Raw genomic sequence first — 25,970 nt, 5'->3', positions numbered from 1 at the left:
TGATATAAACGCTAGAAGGAATTCAGCATTTGATTTGAAAATGCAGTGTGTGTGTATGCATGAGTACTTGAAAGAGATACACACAAGACAGCAACCAAAGATTCTCCTACTGGAATCAGAGACTTTTAATATTAATTCACAAGGAGCAAGTTCATAGTTTTATGCCAGGGATCTTTAAAAAGATGTTTTTATATTCATTTGAGAACAGTATCATAAAATTTCCTTGCTCTCTACTGGTTTAGATGTGCTTGTCAACCTTTCTCCCTCAATGAAAGAAACCAGAAAGTCACAGACAAGAAGTCTGAGTTAACCTAAAGGTTAGGTATGTACAATCGGCTTCCTATTAAAACACCAAAACCACAGCACCTCACCTCTAATTTCTGGCCCTCATCCTTCCAACCAAGCTGAAGATTTTGGACGTTCACAGAGCTCAGTCCTTCCTTCAGCTGCAACAAAGAATCAGAAAACAGTTATCCTAACAGAAAAAAGCATTGGCAACTAAAACTCCACATAAGCCTGGCTTTCCAACCAAGTATCTTGATTTTATTTGTTTTTAAGGATTCAGTATAAGTTGTCAGTATTCTTTTTTATATAACACAAATAGTAATAGTATTCATTACCAAGTTACTATCAAACACAGAGACAAGTTTTGCCCATGTAAAATGGTAGGAGGCTCAATGAAATCAAAGCTGTTGATCCACATTCATCTCTCGTTTCAGCAATTCAGCATTTGATAGCCAATAACCAGAATTAATCTTTGAGATCAATTTGTCCCTGTAATTTCCTTCGTTTCTCTCATGTAAATTGCATGAAACTTTCAGAGATCAAACTCAGAAAACAAGGGGAAAGACAACGGCCATCGCAAGGACATTACAAAACAAGGAGCAGATTTTGGCCTTCACAGCTTATGCCAAGTGGTACTTCACTTTCCATACTTCCTACTTCACTTCACATATTTTACACTTCACTTTACATATTAGCTTGCTATACCAGAAAGGTATGAAAATACGAGCCATGGTAGCAAAGTCCATCTCTAGGTAAGGGCACATACCATGCACTCAGCTTGCAGATATTTTAATACACTTTCATGATAAGTTTCTTCCAGGACAAAATGCTCTTTTTTTTTTTTTTTTTTGAAATACCTGAATCATTCTAATACGTTATTAAATGTTAATGGGAATTAAATATGCACATTCCTGAGATATTAGTTTGCATGTTCTTAACACTCAGACAAAATACACTGAAGACTTGTGACTCACACACAAAAACAACCCAATAATGTAAGAATAATTTACGATCTATTTGAATTAAATTAGGGCATAGCTATTGAAGAACATTTGTTTTTTTTTAATGGAAAGTTTCCTCACGAGAACGTGTTGACACTGTGGATGGAAACCTGAAACGTGCACTCTGTGTATGTGTGTGTAAATACAACGATTAAGGATAATAGGAAGTCTTCTCTAGATTGAAGCACGGTACCAGAGGTCCCCCTCTGTCTCAGAAACCGAAATCTCAGTAGGACATTGCAATCTGAGTTATGCCATTACATTTACCACTAGAAGTGACTAACCACCTCCCCAATCCGCTGAGGATGCTCCTCCTGATGCAGCCCACGGTGCCACTGACCTTTACAAAAGCTCCCTGCTGGCTCTTGTTCAACTCAGCATCCACCTGGCCCCCCAGGGCCTTTTCTGCAAAGCTGCTTTCCAGCTGGGTGGCAAGTCAGCCAGCTCTCCTGGACTTCTCTCTTCAAGTCCATCTTCCACCAAAATCTTCCGAGCAGGTCCCCGAACAGGCCAAAGTCTGCTCTCCTAACGACCTAGGCCGTGATCGTGCTATTTGCCTTGCTCCCTCCTCTCAGGATACTGAAACTCCGTCACCTCATCGCCACCACAGCAAAGGCTGCCCCCAGCCTTACCACCCCCAATCAGTTCTTCCTTGTCCGCAAGTATGGGGTCCAGCAGAGCCTCACTGGCTCCTGCATCACCTGTGTCAGGCAGTTATCATGAACACAAAATTAATCTTCCACCTGCACAAGGAAGGCCTCTGCAAGAGCTTCTCCCCTGTCAGGCAGTCTGTAGCAGGCACCCACAACAGATACAGCAGACACAACGCTACCCCTGGTGATCTGCCTTCTAATCCTGACCCACAAGCTCTCCACTGCCTCCTTACACATGCCCAGCCACAGCTCCGGGGGCTCCAGCTTTAGGATTCCTAGCATTTAGGAAGGCCTTACCAGCATTTAACGTTCCTGAGGGCCTAGTATCCATCCATGGCAGCACCCTGGTCGTGTAAGCCATCTCTGAACGCACTGAGCTCATCGCCTTGTAACTTCACGAAGACCTCAGTCCTCACATTTCTTCTCCATGCTGTATGCACAAGCACCCAGACCCTCTGGGTCAGCACCCAGTCATGCTCATTTCCCAGAAAAGCTGAAAGCCTCTCCCATAAAGCTTTCCTGGCACTTGCTCCCTGTGTGCAGACACCTGAGAAGATCCCCTTTTCAGTCTCTGGCCCACATCACCCTGCACCCTTTGCTCACCAACCTGGCCCACTCTCACTTGCCTGGGGGTCACCATCTCACTTCCATCTCGTTCCTAGTTTCAAGTTCTCCCCCCAGGCTAGCCAGTCTTGCAGCAAAGATGCTTTGGCCCCACTTGGTCAGGTGGCTCCCAGCTCTCCCTAGCAGTCCTTGGTCCTCAGATGGGGTTCCTATGACAGTAAGATAGTAACAACCAAATCTTTGCTGTTGGCACATATTTGTGCAAGCAGCTGTTGATTCACAAATTCTTCTCCTCAAGCCCTTGTGGTCCTTGCATGTGCGATACGAAGTGCAGCGTGGATTAGAAAGCTCAGCTTTTCTTCCTTCTGCTGTTCCATTTCAAATACAGCACACCACACCATTACTGCAGAGTCTGAGGCTCTGGATGATACCACAGCCCTCACTGGATAAGAATGCAGTAATATCAGGACTGGGTGAAGCATTCTTTGCCCTCAAGAGGTTTAAAAGTAAAACATACTAAAAAGTAGTGGTAACAGATACTGATTGTGGCTCTGCTGTAGACTACAGCCAAACCAAACCGAACCCTCAGTCAATCTGTTTAGAAGCCCATCAAAGCAGCCTCCTTCTTCCGAAATGCAGCTAAGAACAAGCAACACTTGGCAGATTTAGATTTTAAAAGCATTTTTGTTGCTATCTGAAAAATGTGTACCTGAGCTGAGAGTGAAATTGAGTTACAAATAACATCCACTCGCGTTTTTTGGAACAGTGCTGTCCGGTACCAGATGCCTAACGATTTTACATTTTCCCTGTAGGAATCTGATAGCTGTGGATACAGATGAGATGAGATACAGGTTCAGGCAAGTATGACGAGATCTGAATTTCATTAGTGCTGAGACATTTCACCCTCCTGGACTTTCACGTGGGTGGTGGACACTTAGCTACTCCATAAACCACAAGGGCATTTACTCAGTTTCTTCAACTCATTTCTTGAAGTTTCTTTCTTCAGGCTACCTGACAAAGCTGCTGCAATACATAACAAACTAAGTAGTACTAAAATATTCTATTGCCCATAACCTCCTGATATACCCCTTGCCAGTAATACAATATGTAGACATTCATTAAAGTTACGGTTTGTTGCACTTGTTTTTCTTACACGAAAAACTTTCCATCAGCTTTACAAACACGTATTTAATTTTTTTTTTGTCTTAAACTACAGTAAAATCTGGCTTTTAAACTTTCTTTAAAACCAACATTTATTTTTGACTATGTGAACATATTGTTCCAAACTGGCAAGAACTGCTCATTTACATCTTTTAACATCAACAGAATGCTAATTTATAGTAAACAGTCTTTATTACAAACAAGAATGTGCTGCTGAAAATGCTGCTAATTAGTAAAAGAGACCTTAGCCTGAGTGGGATGAACCACAGATTTCTATAAAGAGGATGAATTACAATTGCATCCTATCAAACAGAGCATCTCCGAACAAACAGTTATGCTGCAAGATCTTTGAAACCTAATTTTGGCCTCAAAGCATTTGGGAGTAGGGTGGAGGGGGTTTAGAGCAATCTGTTATTTGAAATAAATAGCTTTGAAAGTGTTTACAGCTCCTCCAATTAAAATAACCCGGGGCCAAATCCTACTGTCCTGAGTGGAAGCAGAAACCAGTAAGAACAGGCCAGCTGTATTCCTTGCTGGGTTTTAAGCTAAGACGAGACCTGCAACATGGGGCAGATAATGCAAACCCAGCTCTTTTAGCTCCCGAGCTGCTCATATGAGTAATTTTTTCAGAATTCGTCACACACAGCGTGTATCAAAGCCAACTGACTTAAATGTGTTTGAAATGCTGTCAGAATTATTACAGCTCGCTGCCTTTAGGGGAGCTTACCTCTTAAGTAACACTATGCCATTTTTTACCCAGGTCGTTTTTCCAGGTTCCAGCTTTGCAATCAGTGAGGACATCTCCTAAACTCTGGTATAACAAGGACAAAAAACCCCAAACCAAAATCCTCTCTGGACAAGCCAAGTCTGAGGGCAAATAACAAAGAAGTGGGAAAAATTAAAAACAATCATTAACATGAGAGCTCCTGTTTCGTAGCTGATTTTGTTAATGCCTGTGATGTTAGCAAAACCAAGCCTGCCCCTCAGCAAAAAAATCTGCCTTTGATTTCACACTCTTTGGGGAATATTTGGGGGAAGAAAAAGCCTCTTACTGAATGAATTCGTAAGACATAAACTACGCTTGTTGCAGAGCTTGTTTTTCTTTTAAGCCTGAGGATAAGCCCTGCCACCACAATGTTACTGGAAAATTGATGTGATTTTCTTCAATTATCTGCTCAAGAAAACAAAGAATCGCAAACTGGCAGTCAACTAAGCAGCCTCTCCCCCAAACACCTCTCAACGAAGCAGCCAACAGTGCACGCAAGCATCTGGCTTCCACGGCTCTGGCTGTAGATGACCTGTGCTGGGCGCTCTGCGACACGTGCTGCTGTTCCTACGCTGCCTGGCTTCAAAGGCAAACAAAACTTGTGAGCCTCATCGATGCCTGGAAAACCCGAGGAGAAAATTGCCTTCCGAATGCCACAGGTGACAAGGGAATCATAGCTCTTGCTTCTTCAGGAATTCTGACCGAGTGAGAACAACCACTGAATCCCAATGAGGCCGAAGTTCAAAGAAGCTCCTGTACCCACGCTTCTGGTCTCAACAGAGTATGAGAACTTTGCTAAACTAAACACAACAAGAGACACTGAAACTAAGCAGCTAGAGGGGTCCCTCTCATCCACTATTGCACTGATAATAGTGCTGGTTATTATTTTCTCTTTGGTAATGACATCCCTAGTGACCTACTGTTTTCACAAGTGGAAACTGAGAGGTAAAAAACTGCAGAGAGCACAAGAGGAGTACCAGAAAGACCACGAAAAGAGCATTTTTCAAAGCACGCCTGGACTTGTTTCATAAAAAAAAAAAAATCCAACACAAAATATTCTTGCATTACCTGAAAATAATAAAAAGAATGGCAACTATGAAATTTCCAAGCAACTATATCCTTGTTTTATCTCATTTCTAAGAGTTGTTAGCAGTTCGGAGATTTCCTACAGCTTTATTATATATATTTATATATTTAGTCTCATTTGTGCAAAGCAAAACCAACACAATCATGTATTTTTAACCTCTATTGTATTACTAAAATCATAAATTAAAATCTAGTACTCCCATCCTTTCAAAAACCCAGAGGCCCGTGGAAGGCAAAGGGTCAGATTTTGGTTAATGCTGCCAACACAGCTGCTAAAAAATCACTGACGTTGTGTTGCCTTGCACTGATCCAATCATCTGGCTGCAGATTCTGAAACCCAGTTGTAGTCTTAAGTAAATCAGATTCACAGATGTTCAGCGAGTAGCAGCCTGGCGCTGAAGGTCTGTGGCTGAAGAGCTCTCCGTGTCTTCAGCAAGGGGTACGTGCAGACAGCGTGCAGGATCGAGCCCTAAATTTGCTAGCAGGCAGGCAGTCAGGCTTTCTTTCACTGAACGTTCAGTGCTGAGAGGTGCTAGTGGCATTCCAACCACAAGTGGATTAAAGACATCCAGCGTTAGTGGAACCTATCTTACCAAGAGCAAGCCTAACGCACTTTTTTAACTAGGCTTGTAATTATTTTTAAAGCAACCATACAATGGTGTGTTTCTATTTTCATAGCCTGTAATATGTCACAGAGAAATGACAGCTCTATTGTGAGTAGCATATATAAGTAATATTTTCTAACAAAGTGATGGATGTAACACTAATATATGTAATCGTTTTAAAAAGTACAAAACATGTAAAATTACAAAAACCCTGCTCAAGTATACAGCTTGCTTGCAATTACCATTGATGCTCTATGTATTTTTAAACAAGCTATAATACTGTGATGATGCTGTAAACTTACTTCTGTAGGCAAAAAATGTTTTATTTAAAAATGTCAAGATGAAGGTTGTAAATGTTCTTAAAGTGCTATCAACTAAAAATATGAGTTTTCACAGAATATTCTAAAGGGTTCTGTTACATGCTACAGATATATTTTACAACGTATTTATGGATCATACACACTAGTCTATGTGAGAACAAACGGTACTATTTTACTACAAAATAAATAAATGTATAAATAAGCAATGAATATCCATGCCTAGATGCTGGATAATGTTTTTTTTAAGGTACCCTGCCCAATTCTATAGACACTGAACGAGAGAGGAGCTCCTACCTTACCGACAGCAGGGAAAGGCCCCCCCATGTCCCAGCCTCCCCCACAGATCACATTGCTGGTGGTGCAGACGAAGATCTCTCAGTTGCACAGCAAAAAGGAACAGTTAGCTAGCTGCATGAAAACAATGCAAACTTGGTATTCACAGGATTAATGGATGTATTTCCCCCACCCTTTTTTTTTTTTTAAACAGGGGCATTCAAAACACGAGTCTGTTGCATGCACTAGCAATTTGCATTTATTATAGCTAGCATCTAGGTTAGTTCTTATTGAACAGAGACAATAAAAAGTAGTTTACTGAAAATCATACTGAATATTAATAAAATCACATTCTAAAGAACAAGAGTATATTTCCAAATGTCTTAAAAATACATAGCTGAGAGCACTCTTCTCCATACCCACATACATAATTTAGAATAGTCACATGAAAGCGACAATTCAGATTTTTAGTGAAGAAGAATCTGGGTACTGTGTCAGCTAACAGCTTCACAGAGAGACACGATCCCTTCCAGCAGCAAAACCTCATCCTCAAGGCCACCAGTTCAGTTTTTGTCAAGCTCCCAGTACGAATAAAAGGGTTCAGATCCTCTTCTTGGAAGCTGATCAAATTGGCTGTGCTTAAAAAATTCTCGCTGCGCAACAGAATTATGACAAGGAGATGGATTTATGAAAAGGCAGTGGCTCCAAGGGAGCCTGAAGCATTGCAGTTTCTAGTATAGCTTCAAAGAAAAGTTTCAAGATTAACAGAAGGATTACTGGGCCAGTGGGACCAGGGCCCACCTGCTCTGCATAACCCTGCTCAAGCAGTGGGTGGATACGGTGCCCTTCCAAGCTCAACAGGTAACTGGAAATCTCTGTTTCTCTAGAAACCTATTTTGAGTGAGATTCTGGGGGAGAAACAAGTACACAGCCCTGTGCCCCGACAGATGGTTGGGAACAAGACTGGCTGAGTCTGGAAGCCAGGTTCAGTTTTTCCTCAGAGAAAGCTGGGGCAAGCAAAAGTGGAAATTATATTGCCAAAGCACACAAGAAAGTGGCTCTAACAGTAATTTGAGGAATACAACTTTATCCAAAGGGCCAGTAATAAAGAATAGTATAATGAAAACCAGTTATCAGCATATATAATATCAACATATACATGAAAAACCCTTCCACGTCTGTGCAAAGTTCACACGCTGTACCACATCACAAATCATTCAGATTAACTAATGCCAACACGTGTAGCATGAAAGCTAGGAGGCAAAAGCTCCAAAAGGACTTCCTACAATAGGCAGATTAATTTCTGTCAGTACTTCAGCTGCTTAACGCACGAATCACCCTTGATCCACCTCACTCCTTCTATGTCCCAGCAAGCACCAACTAGGGAGTAGATTAATAAATATTTCTTGATCAGAAATATTTACAGCTTTACAGTATTTCTTTGGATCAAACCAAAAACCCACTGCTGAGGAAGGTACAGGAGGGGGAACCTCCTGTGATTAGAAAAAGAAGCAACATGATCTACTTCCCCCAACATCCTGCACATCAGGATTTTGGGATTTCTAGTCTCAAGCACTTCAGGATTATGAAATAAATTATTTAGAGTCCCAGACCATTCATTTTGTTCTACGTCCTTAATAGCTGCTACAAGACAAACACTCAGATCTGAGTCACTCTCGATTTAAAAAAAACGGTGAAAGAGCCATAGTGAGCAGTAGGAAAAGGCACACAAAGACATGAGCAAAATACGCTTTGACTTTTTCAGAGGAGCTACCTGAGATGCCTTTCTGACGTTTATGCAAACGAACAAGAACTGTATAGCCTCTGTGCAGTGGGAGTATGAATACTATTCTACAGACACAAATGTTGTCAGACACTAGTCCAAATAACTCATACTTCAACATATTTACAAAAAGGTTTGACAAGAGTTGGAAATAAATATTTCAGTATTTCCAGTAAGGAACTATGTACTGAAAGCAAAATATCATAATATCTTTTTTCCTATAAAATGAAACAATTTATCTTTAGAGTCTCAGAATTTACTGTTGATGTTTTTTTGTTTTGTTTTGTTGGTTAGTTTGTTTGTTTGTTTTCTAAAGGGGTGAAAAATGTGTTCATTGGCAATAACAACAAAATTACATTTTCAAAGCATCCAGCTCCCAATTACCACTTCCATATGTGACAGCCCTCACGAGGATTCACTGGGAGTGCTGGGGGTCTTTAACCCAGTGTTAAGCACATCACAAGAGACTTTGGAAGATTCAAGAGAAACAGGGAGTGTAGTCCAAAGCTACATAAGGAGCAGAGATGGAAAATATAAAAAGAATAGGCTTAAAATATTGGGAGGGAGGAGATTTAAGGGATTCAACCATCTCTAATCATCAGAGAGTAACAAGAAGAACCAGGCAAGAGCTTTCTCATTACATAAGCAGCGATGCAACCTGCGGTGATAAATTAAAAATTAAAACCAAGCTTTGGGGAATATTCAGTAGACTACTAAACCCACCGGCTTACAAGAAAACAATCACCTGAAAAGGAAGCAATGACAACCAGCTTTGTGAAGCACCAGGCCGCATTGTTTTCACATTGGGCCTGACCTGCTCAGGATGAACCCATTCAGGACAGGTTTTTAAGCACCAAAAAGCAGGTATCTGCTATGACACAGGTGGCCTATTTGTACATCCCAACATTTCTTTTTAGGTTTTCCATTCGTTTGTGTGAAGGGAAAACAAGAGGCTAAACATCCCCCTAGCATTCTTAGAACAATATGAGCCTATACAAGAAAATGATTAAAAGGATATAAAATACAAAACCAACTTCAACAATGCATATTCTTGCCTTAAAAAAAGAAGTTTTTTAAAACGTTTTTATCCTATTTTTCATAGAAAAAAATAATTGAGGTATTAAGCAGTGAAATCCTTTATTCACACGGTTCATAGACGAGGATATTCTTCAAGATTTCCACAGCCATCAAGAGCTCTAAATTCACAGAAATCAGGAAGCTGAAAACTGATGAAAGCCACTACCTGTGACTCGTGCAAGTCCAGCGGCCACGAGGTCACTGCACGAACAAGGCACTGAGCTCTTGCTGTCAGCAATGGTCAGAAAGGTGGGGTGCATTTGTGCCCACAGCACAGCAAGCATCTTTTGAGGCTACAACGCAGATAATGATTCTGTTCCTTAGCCCATTGAGCTCCCCAGCATAAAGCCATTTTGTTTGGATGTGCACTGAATACTTAAACTTTCATCTGGATATAATATTTGAAAGACAGTCTTTGCCATTTTGAAAATAGCATAAAATAACAAATACCAAATTATATTAAAGATCTGCCAAAAATATTACTTGACACCTCATGCCATTTTTAACCTATATTGTTTTTTCTCCTTCTAGACAGCTATCCCAGACAGGTTCTAAGATTAATTTATTACCTTTTCTTGTCCTGTTGGCATCCTCGCTGTTGCAGATTAATTTCTGTTACAGTCTCATTATTTCAGTTCTATAAATACCCTGTTTCATTTTACTTTTTTCTACTGTTACTTTGCAACCTTCTTCTCCTTCACCTGGGACTCTCACTTTCAATTTGACATGATACAGTGGGCAAAGATTGAGCTGAAACACAGTAATTACAGCTCCCTGCCCCAGAAAACAGAATCATTTATTTTTCTTACGGATGGAAGCTGCTCTGAAATCCCACAAGCACAGTCCCCCTCCCAGTAAATTACTTGTCAGACTAATAATAGAAAATGCAGGCTTTCATAATTTGAAAAACATATTTAGTTGGATTACAAAGAATTGCAACATTTGTATCTGGGGTTGACTAAAAAGTTGAATCTTAACCCAGACTCCAGCACACTGGGCATATCTGATTCCACCTGCAAGAATATTAAACTGTCACTCCATTTATCACTGACAGAACAAGTTATACCCACAAGAGCTGGCAATCAGCACGTAGCTGCCCACAGAAGACTCTCCCACCACTTTATGTCCTTGACTTATGTTTATTATTTTCAGGCCTTCAGGTTTTCTGACCTTTGTCTTTTATCCTTTGCCATAAGTTCCTGGGATCCTCTGAAAGTTTGGGAAAGCTTCTGAGTGTTTCTCCTATAAGGGTAAGCGCATCCTGAAATAAAAAGGAAACAAAAATTATTTGGATTTGGGTTCCTGCCATTTAACATGGCCTGTGTCACGGGTCTGCCACTGGCAGCTATATCCAGTCCCTCAAGAGCAACTAGGTAGGCTGTTCCCATCAGAACAATTTTGCTGAGTTTTTAAAACATCTTGTTTAAAAACTTTGTTGAACAGTGTGGCCAGTGATCTGTCCCATACAGCAGGCGAGCAGAAAGTTATGTTGGTCACTAGAGACTAGATGTCATCTCTACCTTCTGTGGATGGCTGCCAAGAGAGATGACAAAGAGCTCAATAATGCCATGCAGCTCATACACTGCACTGGCTACTGACCAAGGGTTTCTTCCCCAGGGAGGGGAAGGAAAAGGCCTTTTCAGAGAAGCTAGGAGAAAAAAAAAAAAAAAAAAAAAAAAGAAAAATGAGGCCTTACTAAACTATTCCTGAAGAACCAACAGAAAACTTGCTGCAAAGCCACATTTTCTCTCCTCCTCTGTAATTCCTCACAAATGTTTAACTGGGCTTGACTTTCCTCTGCCCTATTCAGCAGGGAAGAAGTGACAAGCACCTGGCAAAATTTTAAACAAATTTGGGGGGGGAGGGGGAAATACACACCACTAGAAAAAAAAAAAGCCCACATGCACAAGTACATACAAAGTAAAAGCTCTAAAACTGATGTCACTGCCCCTCAGAGCAATAAAGTCTTAGGAATTCAAAATGAGTGTATTGTGCATCCTGTACTTGAACCATGCAGGAAAACTTTGGCATTCAACTGCATAACCAGTAACAACGTGCTGCCTTTACAAATGATCAGATCTTCTACCAGAAGCCACCTTTGCAGCTTGCTCACATTCAAGCGACAAAGATCACATCACTGCCGTGCTTAAGAAACAGCCTTAGAAATTGTCTCCAAGCAGCAAGCTTGAGCCTGAGCCTCCACAACTTGTTGCAGCACCTTATTCTGCAACTCTTAAGCCAGAGGACTGGGAGGAAGACTGGTACAGACACGCCTACTGTGGCATGGCTTTGTTATTCACTATTTTGTCTTGGACAGCCCATCAGAATTAAACTGTGGAGAACTAATCAAGATGTACCCAAAACAGTTTCAGGACATCATGAAAAAGACCTTCAGCTTCTATAAATCAGGCAAGCTCAAATTACTTGATCAGCATGCTAGTCCCATGTCTCCATAACGACATGGAGCCAAATTCTATTTTGAATTGTTCTGCATTCAGATCAATCTGATTGCATTACCATAAATTAGGAGAAAATCTGGCTTACAAATTCTTTAGATACAGTAAATATAAAATGTATCAAAACACTTTTTTTTTTTTAATAACATTTGCTTACTCTGGAATAAATTTGTTCTTCCAATTTTTCCTGGAGTAAAGCTCTTTCCACTAGTGCCTTCTTTTGTCTGAGAAAGGTGATCTCGGCTAGCTCTGCCTTCTTCTTCTTACAGTCAGGGCACTGTGAAGATCGGTGCACTTGAGCTTCTGTCACCTGAAGGATGAGACTTTGATGTAATGAGCAATGTCTGTCCCAGCAAGATGACCACTCCATTAAAAATAATCAATAAAGATACAGATAGAGTGTCTAAAGACAAAGGCTTGCTTTTGCAGGCAGCTGCAAATTATTTCATTATTTTTGTCACTGTATCACCTCAATGAGCCTGTCTGAATGTCTTCACACTAAAAATATTTGCTTTTTCCGATGTATTGCCTCCTCCAGCACTGATAGGTGATTTTAATTGAAATGAACTTATCTGTATCTCAGACCCATTGCACTGAGCTGTAACAGACTGCTGCTTCTTGTAATAGGCAAGCTTTCCCTGACACTTGAAGCTGTGTGCACACTACTGATTTCTTCTACAGTAACTAACGGTCAAAAAAAAAAAAGTACTTGATTGCTACCAACACGTAAGCAACCAAAGCCAATATTGAAGATGGTTTTAATGGGGGGGAAAAAGTAACTCATTTGACGTGGGTGGATGCTCAGTATAAATTGGTTTTATCAGTGTAAATCTATACAAGCTTTGCTAGTATCAAATACATCAGGAGCACCACCAGCCGTTAGTTCCTCTTGCTTAGTAAGCAGTTGATGTTCTGGAATGCCAGTCGGTGCGCGCTAACCAGCCTTCCACGACAGCTAACACACTCATTCCTGAAGGCCTGATTAAGTGAAAGGAAGATGCTTTATTTCACGTTCCCAACAAGCTAAGAGAGTACAAATACTTGATCATCACAACTCTGTAACAGCAATTGTTTATCAGCAATAATTCCACCATATATAACTGCCTGTCTGTAATGAGGCTGTCATCAAGTTCCTACACTGACTATCTATGTATGGCTTTAGGTACAAACCATGAAGGTTATGACATCTTCACGAATTTTAAGAGGAAAATGAACTCTGAAGCAGTTGGTTCAAATATCTATATGCATCTCAAAGACAGAATACAAAGTTTAACAAGCAGCTGACTTTGTAAAATAAAAGACACTTATTAATTCCTCATTTACCTACCACGAAACTTTGACTATACTTAATAACATTACACAAAACCCTGTATGTTTATTTACAAATTATCAATAATTTTTATCTGATTTAATTTACACAGATTCCATCTTGTTATATAGACCTAATAAGAGCAGTGGAATCAATCCTAGAAAGCCATGTCTCAAGCCTCTGTCGTCTTCTCCTCTGCATAGAAGTATTACATGGTGGTGAACACAAAAATGAATAGATGTAGCAGTCAAAGTCACTTTTCTTAAAAAAAGGTATTACCACACTAATACAAATAAAGAGGCAGTAAGAATTCTACAGAATGGTGGATTGGTTAATGCTAATAAAATAACAGAATGTAGATTGCTGAAGTTGCAAAACAAATTAAATAGGCAGGAAGCCTGAAAGAATCATTATGCCAGGACTGACTTTAAAGTATTTTTCCCTGCTCACCTGGCACAGGTTTAACAGAAGAATATGTTAACAGTCACTTTCACTATGTTATATGGCCATAGATTAAAGCCAGCATACACGATGGAGAGAAAGTAAAATAAATGACTGTAATTACTATTCAAAGGTGTTTTTTTTGCTTTATCAGAAATGCTTTCCCAGATGCAGACATTCTGTACCAATTTCAAACAAAGCAAAGGCATTTGCCAAGGCCCAGATTTATGGGTAAAGGCATCTGTAGGTGATGACTGCTATAACTACATATTCAAATCCTTCTACAAGCACAAAGCAAGAATGCAAGTATCGCTGGCCAAAACATCAGACTTGACACTCTTGAAGGACTGCAGGCCCCCTTATTCTGGGGCTTATTGTGGGGTGCAGTTACTGCCCATCCCAGCCTTGCTCAATAACAGAAACCGTTACCATTTTAATCACCACACAGTACCTGATTAATGGTCTCCCTGATGTTCTTCAGGCGGATTCTATTCATTAACTGACCAGGAACCTTGCAGTTCAAGTCACTTCTCTCTGATTTCTTTGACGTGAATCCATGCTGCAGCTTCCTTGACCTGACACCACTTGCCTGCTTAGAGATCAGCCCCTGATGCATCCTTCTGATCTTATCGGTGCAAAAGGTCCGGAGAGCATCCAGTTCTTCATCTGGTAACTCAGTAACTTCTGTTAGCCACACATCAACAAAGCAAGTGTCAATTACTATAGCAGGGAAAGAGAAGAGTTACTGGTCTTCTATCTGTGCAGCCTCATATTAAGTATTTAATAAAAAACAAAGCCAATGTCAAGCCCAGAAGCAATGACAGTAATAACAGAAATACACAATTTAAATCAGAATGTGGATAACAACTGCAGGAACCTGCACAACAAGTGCCTCTTTGAATAGTCCCCAAAGAAGAGAGGGGATAAAAACCCTGAAGAATCAGACAACTTAATGATACAACACAGATGTATTTGTAAACCTAGTTCTCCAATTCTATGAGGCAGTGGCTCTTGTAGTAACTCTGGAAAACACCTATAAATTTATAGGTTGGTTTTGTTTTATTTGGTGTGTTTTTGGGGAGCATGGTGTGTTTTTTTTTTTTGGAGGAAGGGTAATTATATTATAAAATATTTTCCTCTAAAGCGTCAATGATTATTTAAGGAATTAATAAATGAGCTTGTTTAAACCAGGTATTTATTTCACCCTTTCACCTCCTTCCTTCCTAGTGACACGTAATAATAAAACCAAACAGACTACACTTCAGATGGGCACGTATGGATGGATTGAAAACTTTAGTCAATGCTCTGAGGAAGATTTTCCACTGACTTAAACAGAGCCAATCAATACAGACAGCTAACACAACTCGTTTTTTTGTGTTACTATTTCATTATTCCATGAGCTTAACTGTGTAACAATGCTGTGCTGTTCTGCATGGTCTTATGAAATACCACTGTTTTCAACTATTTAAACAGGGGACAATCTCTCTCTACCTTTATTATACTAATTTTGCTTTAATGCAACTACTGAAGCCCAAACGCTTATACGTGCACAATTAAACGAGAGGCGAGGAGGAGACAAAACAGTCCAGTAAGCATTACTGGAAGCCCTTTACACATCTTTGCATATAGCTCATGCTAACACAGGGCTCCACTCTGACTGCCAAAAAAAATGTCAGCCAATAATGACTACACAGGTATGGTATGGTGAGGTTTTTTCCACTCAGAGTACTCAGTTGGAGAGCATGATTATATCACTTAAATTGTCCTTTCCTTATTACCTGCTTCACTCATTTTCAATGGCTTCCCTTGAATGAAATTTTATTTTTCTAGAGAGGCACTGCATATTTCAGGGTGCTTCTGTGACAACCAGTGCATTGTCATTCGGGTCCTGTGGGGTATCTCGACATAACCACAAAGCTGATCTTTAATACACTGAATGATATAAACGTAAACCATCTCCTAAATATGCTGTGATTAATTTAATCTGAAGTAGGCAAGCCTCTGCTGTGGAATTTTGTAAGGAAACCAGGCATGTCTTCAGAAATGCAGTCAATCCTTATAAAGATTAAGTGGATCTACAGTTAAGACTAAGCAAAGTAGAAGTCGGTGAGCTTTGCCTTACGGACAAAGAAAATGGGTGATTGAAGTGCAACTGCCACAGTTCAGAATCAATCATCGTACTGCAATTTATTCCTCCTTACAAGCTGCTGTATCAAATTCACCAAAGACAAAGACACGGTGATACTTTATAGACAGATGAGTAAGAATTATCAATACTTGAAAATGCAATTTAAACTTTTTTTTTCTTGGGTAGGATCATGAACATTTCCATAGATAAACTCCATCAGGTCGTTTTCCTTGCAAGTGTAATACACAGCCCCTGCAAAACAGCTTAAATCATGTGCCAGAATTGGGTTTAATTGCACTGATAAAATGGATGCAGATTCATCTATGCTGCACATATATTGAATAAAAGCATTAAAAAGCTACTGTTGTAGAAGAAAAAAGAATCAGAACAAAGCAATTTAACACCCAAACCTGAGTACTCAAATGCACAAGTAAATACATAGGGTCTGCTGAACGTTTTGTCACAATTTAGTGCCAGCCTAATTCATTCACTGAAGTTTCTTCTGACATACAGAAGCACAATTGAATTTAGAATTGGTTTCTAATAATGCACACATGAATTATGTGCTGCCAGACACCCACCCATTGGCTCATACGCACCCACAGCCATTAGAAGAGACGCTAGCAAAGAAAACCAGAAAATTTTAACCTTCAAGTTTAACAGTAAATAAGCTCAGAAAGAGTAAAGTGTTCATTGATCTAGACTATAATTTTACTGAATAAGAACTAAAAGTGACAAGAAAAGTCAGGGCACAGTTAAATTCAGAAAAAAATAGTCATTTAACTGCACGATTATTATTCATACTTCAGATTTTCTTCTAGGTATAGAAGTTTTGCTGGTCCTTCAGCTGAAAGTAAAGAGATGCATACAACAGGATCCTTGGTGGTGTTAGTTTCATTTTTTGTCTTTCACATATTCTTTCCGTCTTTGGATTCACATTACATGCTCAAATGCTCAATCTCCATTTGTGGTGGCAGATTTAAATGTCACTGCATGTCTGTCTACAGAGAATCCCTGCCAGTGCCAATTATTGTTCCAGAAGCATGCCTCGCTGATGCTTGGTTGCCCTGAGTCGTGCTTTCCCACACCTTTTTTCGAGAAGAATAAGGCAGGGACAGGTGACAAGAAGAACAAAACTAGACACTGGAACAGACATGAAATCAGAACCCTTTATCCAACAGCAACAGGGCTACAGAGTGTTTAGAAAATAAAGCACAAACTGAAAAAAAAAAAAAAAAAAGACACTTCTTTTATTATAGAAGTAGTCAATGTGCACCATTGGAGATAAACTAATCTCCACATCTACATTATAAATCTTGCTGCGTGGCTTATAACTAAATGACCTACATAGATTTTGGATTCTGTATGCAACTACATCCTAATTTGTAAGATTTTAAATCTATACAAGTGAGGGGAGGAAAATAAAATCTACTCCTTTCTTGGGTTTCCTTTTCCATTGATGTCTAACTGATTAAATAGAAAAGACTTGGCAGGCGTTCTGTTATTACTAGGCTCTATCTTCTATTTTAAGAAGAAAAATTGTGAAATGAGTGAAGGAGGGAATTATAAAAGGCAATAACTGATAACTACTCTTCAGAAAGATTAACTCCTTATCTCAAGACAACGTTCTCATAATTATCTAAATTGCATTGTAAAACAGAGTGCAGCAGTCCAGGTTAACGTGCTGATGGCCCAATCAGCGAACGTAGCTTTTGTAAGGGTTGTGCAGATTGCTTGTATCAGTCCTGGGCTACCTGAAATCAAGCTATTTCATAGAAATATGCGTTCAAAGCCAGTAAAGTTCCTGTAGCGTGGTGCAGGATTACCTCAGTTTCCAATAAGCTATGATTAGAAGAGACAACAGTAAGGGTCTGGCAGAATCCATGTCTTCCAGAAGAAACTCATTCTTTCTCAGTTCTGTTAAGACTTTAATAACCAAGGTGCTCTTCACTAGCAGGGGTTTCCATGTGGATGCTGCTGGTTGAGACTTCTCATCTAGGCTGTATCAATGCTGTTTCACTGTGGAATAGTAAAGTTTTCTAGCAGACTGGCAGGAAACAAACTAAAAGAGAACTCTGGAATCACAGGGTCTAAGCCTGCGTGAACCCCACACCTTGTACATTTTACCAAGCAGTAAGTTTAGGGGCTGACAAGCTCAGGAATAAGAAAGAGCCAGCACAGACTACTGGATACCTGCTCCCTTCTGCAAACAGAATGTTTAAGTGATATCTCAATTCTTAAAGACATCTACTATTATTTTTAGTACATACTTTTAGCAAATTACTATTTGCTGAACCAATAATTAACATGAAGAAATTTGTTCACACCTTACAAACACCTTGCAAACAAAGGTGAGTTTGATTCTGAATACAGCAAAATCTGAAGTTTTTCAGAACTGAAAAGGCCCACTTGAACTTTCAGCTACCTGTGAACTGAACAACTGTGGCTTCCTGTAATACGTTTTAAAAATGACTAGCACTCTTTGGAATAATTGACAGGGAGTTCAGGACTTCAAAGAATAGTGGGTTTGTGTGTGTGTGTGTGTGTGTGTGTGTGTGTGTGTTTTGTGTGTTTGGTTTGTGTTTTCTGTTGTCTTTTGTTTTTTTTTTTTCGTTTTTTTTTTTTTTTTCCTCCTGTGATGCATTTGTCTAATAACAGCTAGTTGCTACAAAACTGAGGTGGAGGTCCAAGGAAGAGACCAAGAAGTAATTATGATAAAAATTTCTCACTTTTCCTGAGGTCAACATCTCGGCTTTTCTTCTTTCAGGCCATAAATAAAACTATGAAAAACAAGAATCATTTTCCGGGGCATTCCTATGGGCAAACATGGATTTATTTTTCCTTATTTAACAGTAGCAGTAGTAAGATATGTAAAAACCCTTTTACTTTATTAGCTGCAGATGAATACAAAAGTAACATGCATGCACCATTCATTTTGCTAAACTTACAGAAGGGACCAACTGTGCAGCAGCCTTGCTCTAGGTGAGCTCATCTTCTACTGTGTTTAAAAAGTTTCCAAGCTGATAAAATAATAAGGGGCTCAGTGTCCACTGAGTGATGAACTATTCAGTCAAAGAGAAGACATTTATAGATGTCAGCATATGAAAGTTGCTGTGCACAGTAACAATGGATGTGCCTGAAAAATGCTTAGCTGCTACGATGACAAGAGACAGGACAGGTAGAAAATATTGCATCATTTCATACATCACCATAAGCTAAGGAAATAGAACTGGCTTTTCAAGACTCAATGACCAGTCTGACTCTACCCATCCAAATTCCATAAACCAACAGCAGAATGTTTGTTTGTACAGCAGTATAGAAATACAAATTTCAGGAGGAAGTCTGCTCAACCAACTCTCAAAGAAAACCCTACAAAGAAGGAAAACCTCCTTAACTCTACACTGTTCTTTTGTATTCATTAAATTAATCCAAATTCATCAGGTCCTCTTCAATTTCTCTGCATATCAAATGGTCACAAGATTTAGATGTATTTTAGGAAGACAACTGCAGAGGAGCTGGTCAGAAGAAGCCTCACTACTACAGATGAGGTAATCTACTTTAGCTGCCTCTTCACTTGACTACGTGAAGTCTTAGAAACCCAGTAACAGGAAGATAAATGCTGAAGATGAGTCAGGAACTCATAACACTGACTCACCACTGTTGTGAATGAGCTATGCAATTAAGAAGAGCCTAAAAATAATCTCAGGTCATGTTCTCCTGCAGTACATGGAGTTTCAGGATGTTTGTATGTGAGTGCAATGCCACAAAGCACCTGGGCAATGGGACCTACTTGATTAATTAGTCTTAGAAGGGCTCTATAAAACTTCTGAATTTCTTCACTTTTCATACACATGAAGGAGCATGAGCAAAAAATAATTGAATCAGAAGAGGAATCTTCCTCAACCACAGCTTTCTTACTCTTTTTCTAATTAAAAATAGTATCTCTGACCCACTTTTCAGAAAGACTTGAGCAGGACTTCCATCCCACCATCTGCTCTCACAGCTCCTTGTATAATCAGTGCACGCGAATAGCATCCTTCTTCCCTCCCAACCCCTCTCCTCCTCCATGCACTACATCATTGTGTTGGTTAAAGCTGCTCCATTGTTCTTGTCAAAGTTGGTGCCCTGCTGCCTCCTGCAGCTTGGGAAAGGAACTAGAACATGGCAAACATAATTCAGTAATTAACAGAAATGATCAACAGGGGGGAAACATTTCACACATTCTAAAGGCAGGTTGATTTTGGAGGAAAAAACACAACCCTAGTACCTGTACAGCTATAGAGAAAAATGAGAAAAAAATAAATAGCCCAGTAAAATTTGAGGTTTTCAGTTAAATTTAAGATGTAAATACATTCTTATGTAGATTTATCCAAACCTTGTGGTAATGCATCACTAATATAATGTCTCTGTGTCAGGAGCAGCAAAGCTATGCGTTACAGTCGACAAACTGTTTTTCCAAGAAGGCATAAAAGAGAGTCTTCATACTTAATTACATGGCTAATTAAGTCAGGTTAATTACCTGGCTTAACTTAATAGCTTATACATAAAATTTTAGTCGTTAAAAATTCATATCCCCTTTGTCAAAGAAAGAAGAATTATAAATTCTACTAAAGTTAGTGAACTCACCAGAATGAGTTTTGAGGACAGAGTTGCCTTGCTTAATGACAGCTTCCTTATTTTTTAGAACATCCATCCATTTTCTCATGAAGTATCTTTCTGCAGCCACAGAACCAACTACTTCAGACTGCTCATCTACAATGGAAAAAAAAAAAAAAAAAAGGTAGCTTTGGACATACATTGTAAAGAAATCAGGAATGAGAAAAAAAAAAAATCAGGAGGCAATCACACTTGAATTTGATTGAGTTTTCCCTGGTGAGGGAAAAGAAGCCCCAAACCATCGGGGCCTTTACAGATGACATCAGAGTTTCAGGCTGAAATAAAGAGCAAGCTTCTGTCACTCCACTGAAAGACTAGAGGATGAGCTGAGAAAAAGAGACTCACACATTCTGTTTTGTCTGCAATGCTAACAACCTCAATCAACTCGCCCCATCGCTTACTTTCAGCCCTACGCAGGCTCTTCTCTCATGGCAGTACAAGTACTCACGGGAGCTTTGGTGAACTCTATCAAGGTATTGATCCAAGTGAAAAAATAATAGGGAGGGAAGGCAGGAGGAGAATGAAAATCTATATAAATTCCCTGTTCTTCAACTTGTTCCGGTACAACTCCAGTTCTGCAGTAACTAAGGATCCAGCAAAGATGTGAAAGCGAAGAGCTGGGTGAAGAAAAGACTTAAGAGGTCTGACAAGCCAGTGCCACTGACAGGAAGATACATGGTTCCAGTTCAAAATACTGAGCACATCGAGCAAGCACCTGACTTCTCTACTCTGTTTTCAGGATACTAATAGCAAATTGAGAGGGCTTACAGAATGAAATAATGTGTCCCTATGGAGATACCAACATGACAAGTCCTCTGTAGTTCTTATTATTTATATATGCTGCTCTCTGTAAGATATATACTGCAGAGAGATATCAACTTCCCAAAATATTTCCTGTGAATTATTCCCTGGTTTCCTCACTTAACTAGCAGCATTCAGAAGACTCCATAATTTTATGAAATATTAACCTTATAAAGATAATAAGTGTTAACACTTATTAAAAGCACCTCTATACACACAAGATTTCCTCCTAGCACATGCTTCTGGATGCCAACAATATAGATTTTAATGGTTAGACATAGAATAATTTCTAAAAGTTGCTATATATCAAGAAAAAAAAAAGGTTTATTAATACCTAGTCTTTGTAAAAACTATAAATTCTGAGCCAAACTGTTAAATCCAATCCATTAGACACTGCTCAATTACATAAACGTAGCATGAATAAGACATCAAGGCGATGATAATCTCTTTATTCAGATTTTTGAAGCACTGATCTCTAAGGCTATACTCTGTGCTGCGACAAATAGGGGTTACATACACGTATCTATATTTGACAACAAGTTTTGGCCTGCATTGTTGAGATTTCATGCCTCAACGTTATTTTAAAAGGACTCCTAAAAAAATTGTGCTGGTTATTATTGCAGAGGTGGGGAGGGATTAAAAAAAAAAAAAAAAAAAAAAGGCAGTAAAGCAGTAAGGTGCTGGCTGGGTGAGGAACAGAAAGAACATCTCTACTGGGCTTGTCTACAGTAAGAACAAACAGGTTGTCATTTTTAAGTATAGACAAAGTTAATTATTTATCGGTATACAGCAGCTGATCAAGATGGACAAAGAATCAGATTACAGCAATGCCAGCTAACAGACATTATATATCTCAAGTCCACACTGTTTTTAAAAAACATATTAAGTGCCTTAGTTTTAAAAATTATACTGTTTATACATGCTGACAAGCCCCTAAACTAAGAACAGATTTTTAAAAATCATGTCTTCAAGTACTCACTATATTTCTCAGACCAGATTTGGAGAAAAGGAAGAAGAATGACAAAACTCCACAGACACAAGGGAAAAAAGAACTAACAGACAAGAAAGACATTGAGACAGTTAGCTTATTTCCTGCTGTCTGCTTCTTTATCACTCCAATGCAGCTTTAAGGTGCTATCCAGCCCTCTTATGTACACCCTTGGAAGAATTACTACACAGCCCAGATACTTCTCATACGTGGGTATAAAGTCATAGTATCTTGCAGAAATTTGGAACATAACAATAGAATTTAAGCATCACAGGATTACTACTGAAAGCTTTTCATGGCCAATTCATAACCCCCCTACGTGTAGTCATCAGTGAATCCTGAGAAACCAAGACACAGATCTGAGCATACTGAGGTTCTGTTGCTTTGTACAGTGGGCACATTGCATGCAATTTTTTAAGTTTTTATTTTTGCCAAGTCAAACCTCCACTGCACAGATCCAAAGCTGTGCAAGACAGGTCTCAAGCACGGAAAGCTCTGCATACCTGTGTGATTTTGGCCTGCCAGACATGACATGCTTTCCAATCCATCCGACACGGCAGAAGACTCTACATCCTCTACAGAACAACACGGTTCAGGTGGTTTGCTCTCATGCTGGCAGCAGGCTGCTTCCTCCTTGCTGAAGGACTCAAAGGTGTCTTCTGAGTAGTCAAAAACAGAGCTCCTGGAACTCTGGCTCAACTCCACCTGCCCCTTTTCATAGCTACCAGAACTATCCGCTGAGGTAGTAGCCATGGTGCAGCACTACAAATTAAAACAAAAGAAAACCATTAACAGTTTCAGTTATACAGGATAAATGACTGCATTACTTACAGCTATAGCAGGCATACAGAGGAATACCACAGCTCAGCTCAAACCCAGTTTAGGTGGCTGAAGTAACTACTTAATGTGCTACATCAAGGCAACACCCGCCAAAGCACTACTGCTGATTAAAGCGATGCATCATTAAGATCTGCTGGGTAAGTCTACAATAACAATTACCACTGAGCATTTACAATGAATTTTGATCAGCACTCCTTTCAACTTCGTTGTGAATTACAGGTAATACTTGGACAAAGTCATTTATGAAAACAAAAGGTGCTTTAAAAAGAAATTATTTCTCTTGTCTTAAACCTCTCACATCTCAGAAAAGCAAAGCCTCCGTGTTCTGCTTAGATTTTGTCCAGAAAATTAGAAAAAAACATGACAAGTATCAGCCAGATGATGCTCTCAAAACGATGGTCATGCTCTCAGCATGAAAAAAATAATAAAACTCGCCAGAACCAAGTTCCAGGAATAAAACAGGCCTTGGATAGGTAGCTATAATGTAATGCGGATACACTTTAAAGCTCTGTGTGTGTGGTTTTTCTTTGCTCTCCATCCCCTTTTTTTTAAGTTAGAATGATGTACTTTCCCTTCTTCCTTTGAATCTAAGGAGATAAACAACTTTGTCCTAAACAATTTTGCCCTTTGTTTTTCCTCTACTCTAATAAGATAAGAAGGATAAATGTGTGGGTGATAGCCCTTTGGAAAGATACCTGCAGCACTGACAACTGTGGTTCCTCCATCAGAAAAAAGGGAACCAAATAAGTAAACAAAAACACTTTCTCTCATGCCAGAAGTTCACCTATACCATGCTGCTTTGGTTTTTGTTAGCAGTTTTTAGATTAACTTTGTTTTAAATGTGCTGACTTTAGCCATTTCTCTACTGAACACGCTATGCTGCCATGTTACTGCTGAGGTCCATCTGTGCACTAAGGACCCTGAGCCCCTAACACGAATTCAGGCCTTCCTTCCCAAGACTAGGCTTCAAAAGCAATCTGTAGTGCCAAATTTCTAGGCCCGTAAGTTTAATTTTCTGTTTTAACATGTGCCCAAAAGTCAAAAATAGTGCTTATTAATATTTACAGGTTACATCAGAACTAAACAATTTTTTATTCACCGTACCAACCCTGAACAGGCTGGAGACTGGTTAATAAGATCAAATCTCCTGGAGAAAACCAGTAGGAAATGCAAACAGAGGCAATTAGTGCTGCAGCCCGCAGCTGGCCTGAGGAGCTGAGGCTGCACAAGCAGCAGGGGGAGAGAGGTGGAGTGGGGCGAGGACGCTCAGGTGACGAGGGAGCAATATTTCAGATATGTGTGATAGCTCATTTTCACAGCGAACATGAGGTATTTGCTCCCAAATGAGCACAAAAGATAACTTAGAGTGTGTAAATATACTTGTAAATAATAAATAAAACACGTTTACAGACTGCTTCGAAGCGGCACCCGGCGTCCTGCAGCTTGTACTCCTCACGAGGCCCAGTCGGTACCTCACAGGGTGCAGTGAGGGCTCTGAGAGCTGCTCCTCCAGCAGCCCCCGGCCACAGCCCGGCAGGGGGGGGCTTCAGGTGAGGAAAAGGAAGGAAAAGGGCAGCGTGTCTGGAGAGAGCCTGAGGGAGGGAAGCTCCATCTCCTCCTAGGGGGCAGAAATGGGAAAAGCTATGTTACCACCCGAAACGTGAAATTACCAAGGGACAAACATTACCGTAAGAAATGTGAAGTTACCACCAAGTAACAACTAACAGCCCCCTTCTAACTCACAACCCAGCAGCCCCTCTGCATCCCCCTTCTGCCCAACACCCCACGGCAGCAGGCGTGGCGTCTCCCTCACGTCACACATATTTTAGTATATTTTTACGATCCTTTCTTTCCTTCACGTTACGGACAGAATATCTTTTTTACGATCCTTCCTTTCCAGGACAAAACCACTTCCTCCAGCCTTTAACGACCAAACCCCCTCGCAGCGAGCCGCCGGGGCCCAGCTCCTTACCCGCGGCCGGCCCCCAGCCGCCAGCTCCGCGCTGCTCCCAGCCGGCCGAGGCCGCGGGCCCGGCCCCCAGCGGGGAGGGAGCTGGGGCTCCGGGGGAGGGCCTGGCTTCCCGGCTGCCGTCTCTGTCGTGCTCTGCCTGCGATATGGTGTCGCGACAGCGGGATCTGGCGGGGGAGAGGCCGGCGTTGCTGCTGAGGCAGCCAGGCCGAGGGAACAGCAGGCAGAGGCAGGGCGCTCCGGGAGCGCGTCGTGATGTGAAGTCAGCTCGTGTCCTCTGCCTGCTGGATCCTGCTTTAATATTGGGGTTACAAGTAGCTGATAGCCCTGTATTTTCTTCTAGGGAAGTCATTGATCAATAAATACGTACACTTCACTTGCAGGATGCGTACTGTTTTCTCTATCATGTAGGATTCGCTGAGGTGTTTTACCACAGTAAGCACCTCATGCTGGATTTCGGCTGGCCTGCCCAAGGTCTTTGCTTGATTTTAAGATTTTCAGATCTTGCCTTCTCTCGTGTTTCATCAAGAGCAGCACATGGTTTTTGCAGCTCAAGCGGTCTTTCTCTTGAAAGAGAGCTGCCTGTGTGTTGCTCTTATAAAGAAACAGTTTGGGCAGGGTGAGGAGAGGAATGCACGCTTGCAGAAGGGTAAACGACTGCATTGATGCAAAGTGTAAGGCTCAGAGGAACAAGTAGTTCATATTGTTCCGATGTTTTAACATCCAGTGCTTCTTTGCTTTCTGTAGAGTGGACTGCTTGCTGCTGGCCTTTTTGTTTTCATTTGGCTAGCTACAACATATTAAAATA

At 40.3% G+C, this 25,970-nt stretch overlaps 1 protein-coding gene across 8 annotated transcripts; it reads right to left on the bottom strand.

Annotated features, from left to right (window-relative positions):
- Positions 1-9,814: 9,814 nt before the first annotated feature.
- Positions 9,815-25,487, bottom strand: C13H8orf48 (chromosome 13 C8orf48 homolog). 8 transcript variants are annotated; one of them, XM_068696687.1, is made up of 8 exons: positions 25,166-25,487; positions 24,606-24,811; positions 22,857-23,115; positions 20,535-20,660; positions 14,370-14,500; positions 12,188-12,340; positions 10,745-10,835; positions 9,815-10,587 (listed from the first exon to the last, which is right to left on the bottom strand). In XM_068696687.1, the coding sequence occupies exons 3-8, from the start codon at positions 23,104-23,106 to the stop codon at positions 10,469-10,471; spliced, it is 870 nt and encodes a 289-aa protein (XP_068552788.1). In that variant the 5' UTR covers positions 23,107-23,115; positions 24,606-24,811; positions 25,166-25,487; the 3' UTR covers positions 9,815-10,468. The 8 variants fall into 8 exon arrangements, with proteins under 8 accessions (XP_068552788.1, XP_068552789.1, XP_068552786.1 ...); XM_068696688.1 differs by having other exon boundaries at positions 14,370-14,464; positions 25,166-25,483; XM_068696685.1 differs by having other exon boundaries at positions 14,232-14,500; positions 25,166-25,478.
- Positions 25,488-25,970: the final 483 nt, after the last annotated feature.

Source organism: Anas acuta, chromosome 13 (genome assembly GCF_963932015.1).
Source record: "Anas acuta chromosome 13, bAnaAcu1.1, whole genome shotgun sequence".
Taxonomy (NCBI): Eukaryota; Metazoa; Chordata; class Aves; order Anseriformes; family Anatidae; genus Anas; species Anas acuta.
The sequence above is the reverse complement of the archived record's forward strand: the minus strand, read 5'-3'. Positions and strand labels throughout refer to the sequence as shown.

What these genes read in the sequence shown, in the direction of transcription:
- C13H8orf48 (XM_068696689.1), bottom strand. An exon ending in GGCAGGCCAAAATCACACAG is followed by an intron (nt 20,661 to 22,856) that starts GTATGCAGAGCT and finishes TTTCCATTGTAG; the next exon opens with ATGAGCAGTCTGAAGTAGTT. An exon ending in AAGAACAAATTTATTCCAGA is followed by an intron (nt 10,836 to 12,187) that starts GTAAGCAAATGT and finishes TTTTTATTTCAG; the next exon opens with GATGCGCTTACCCTTATAGG.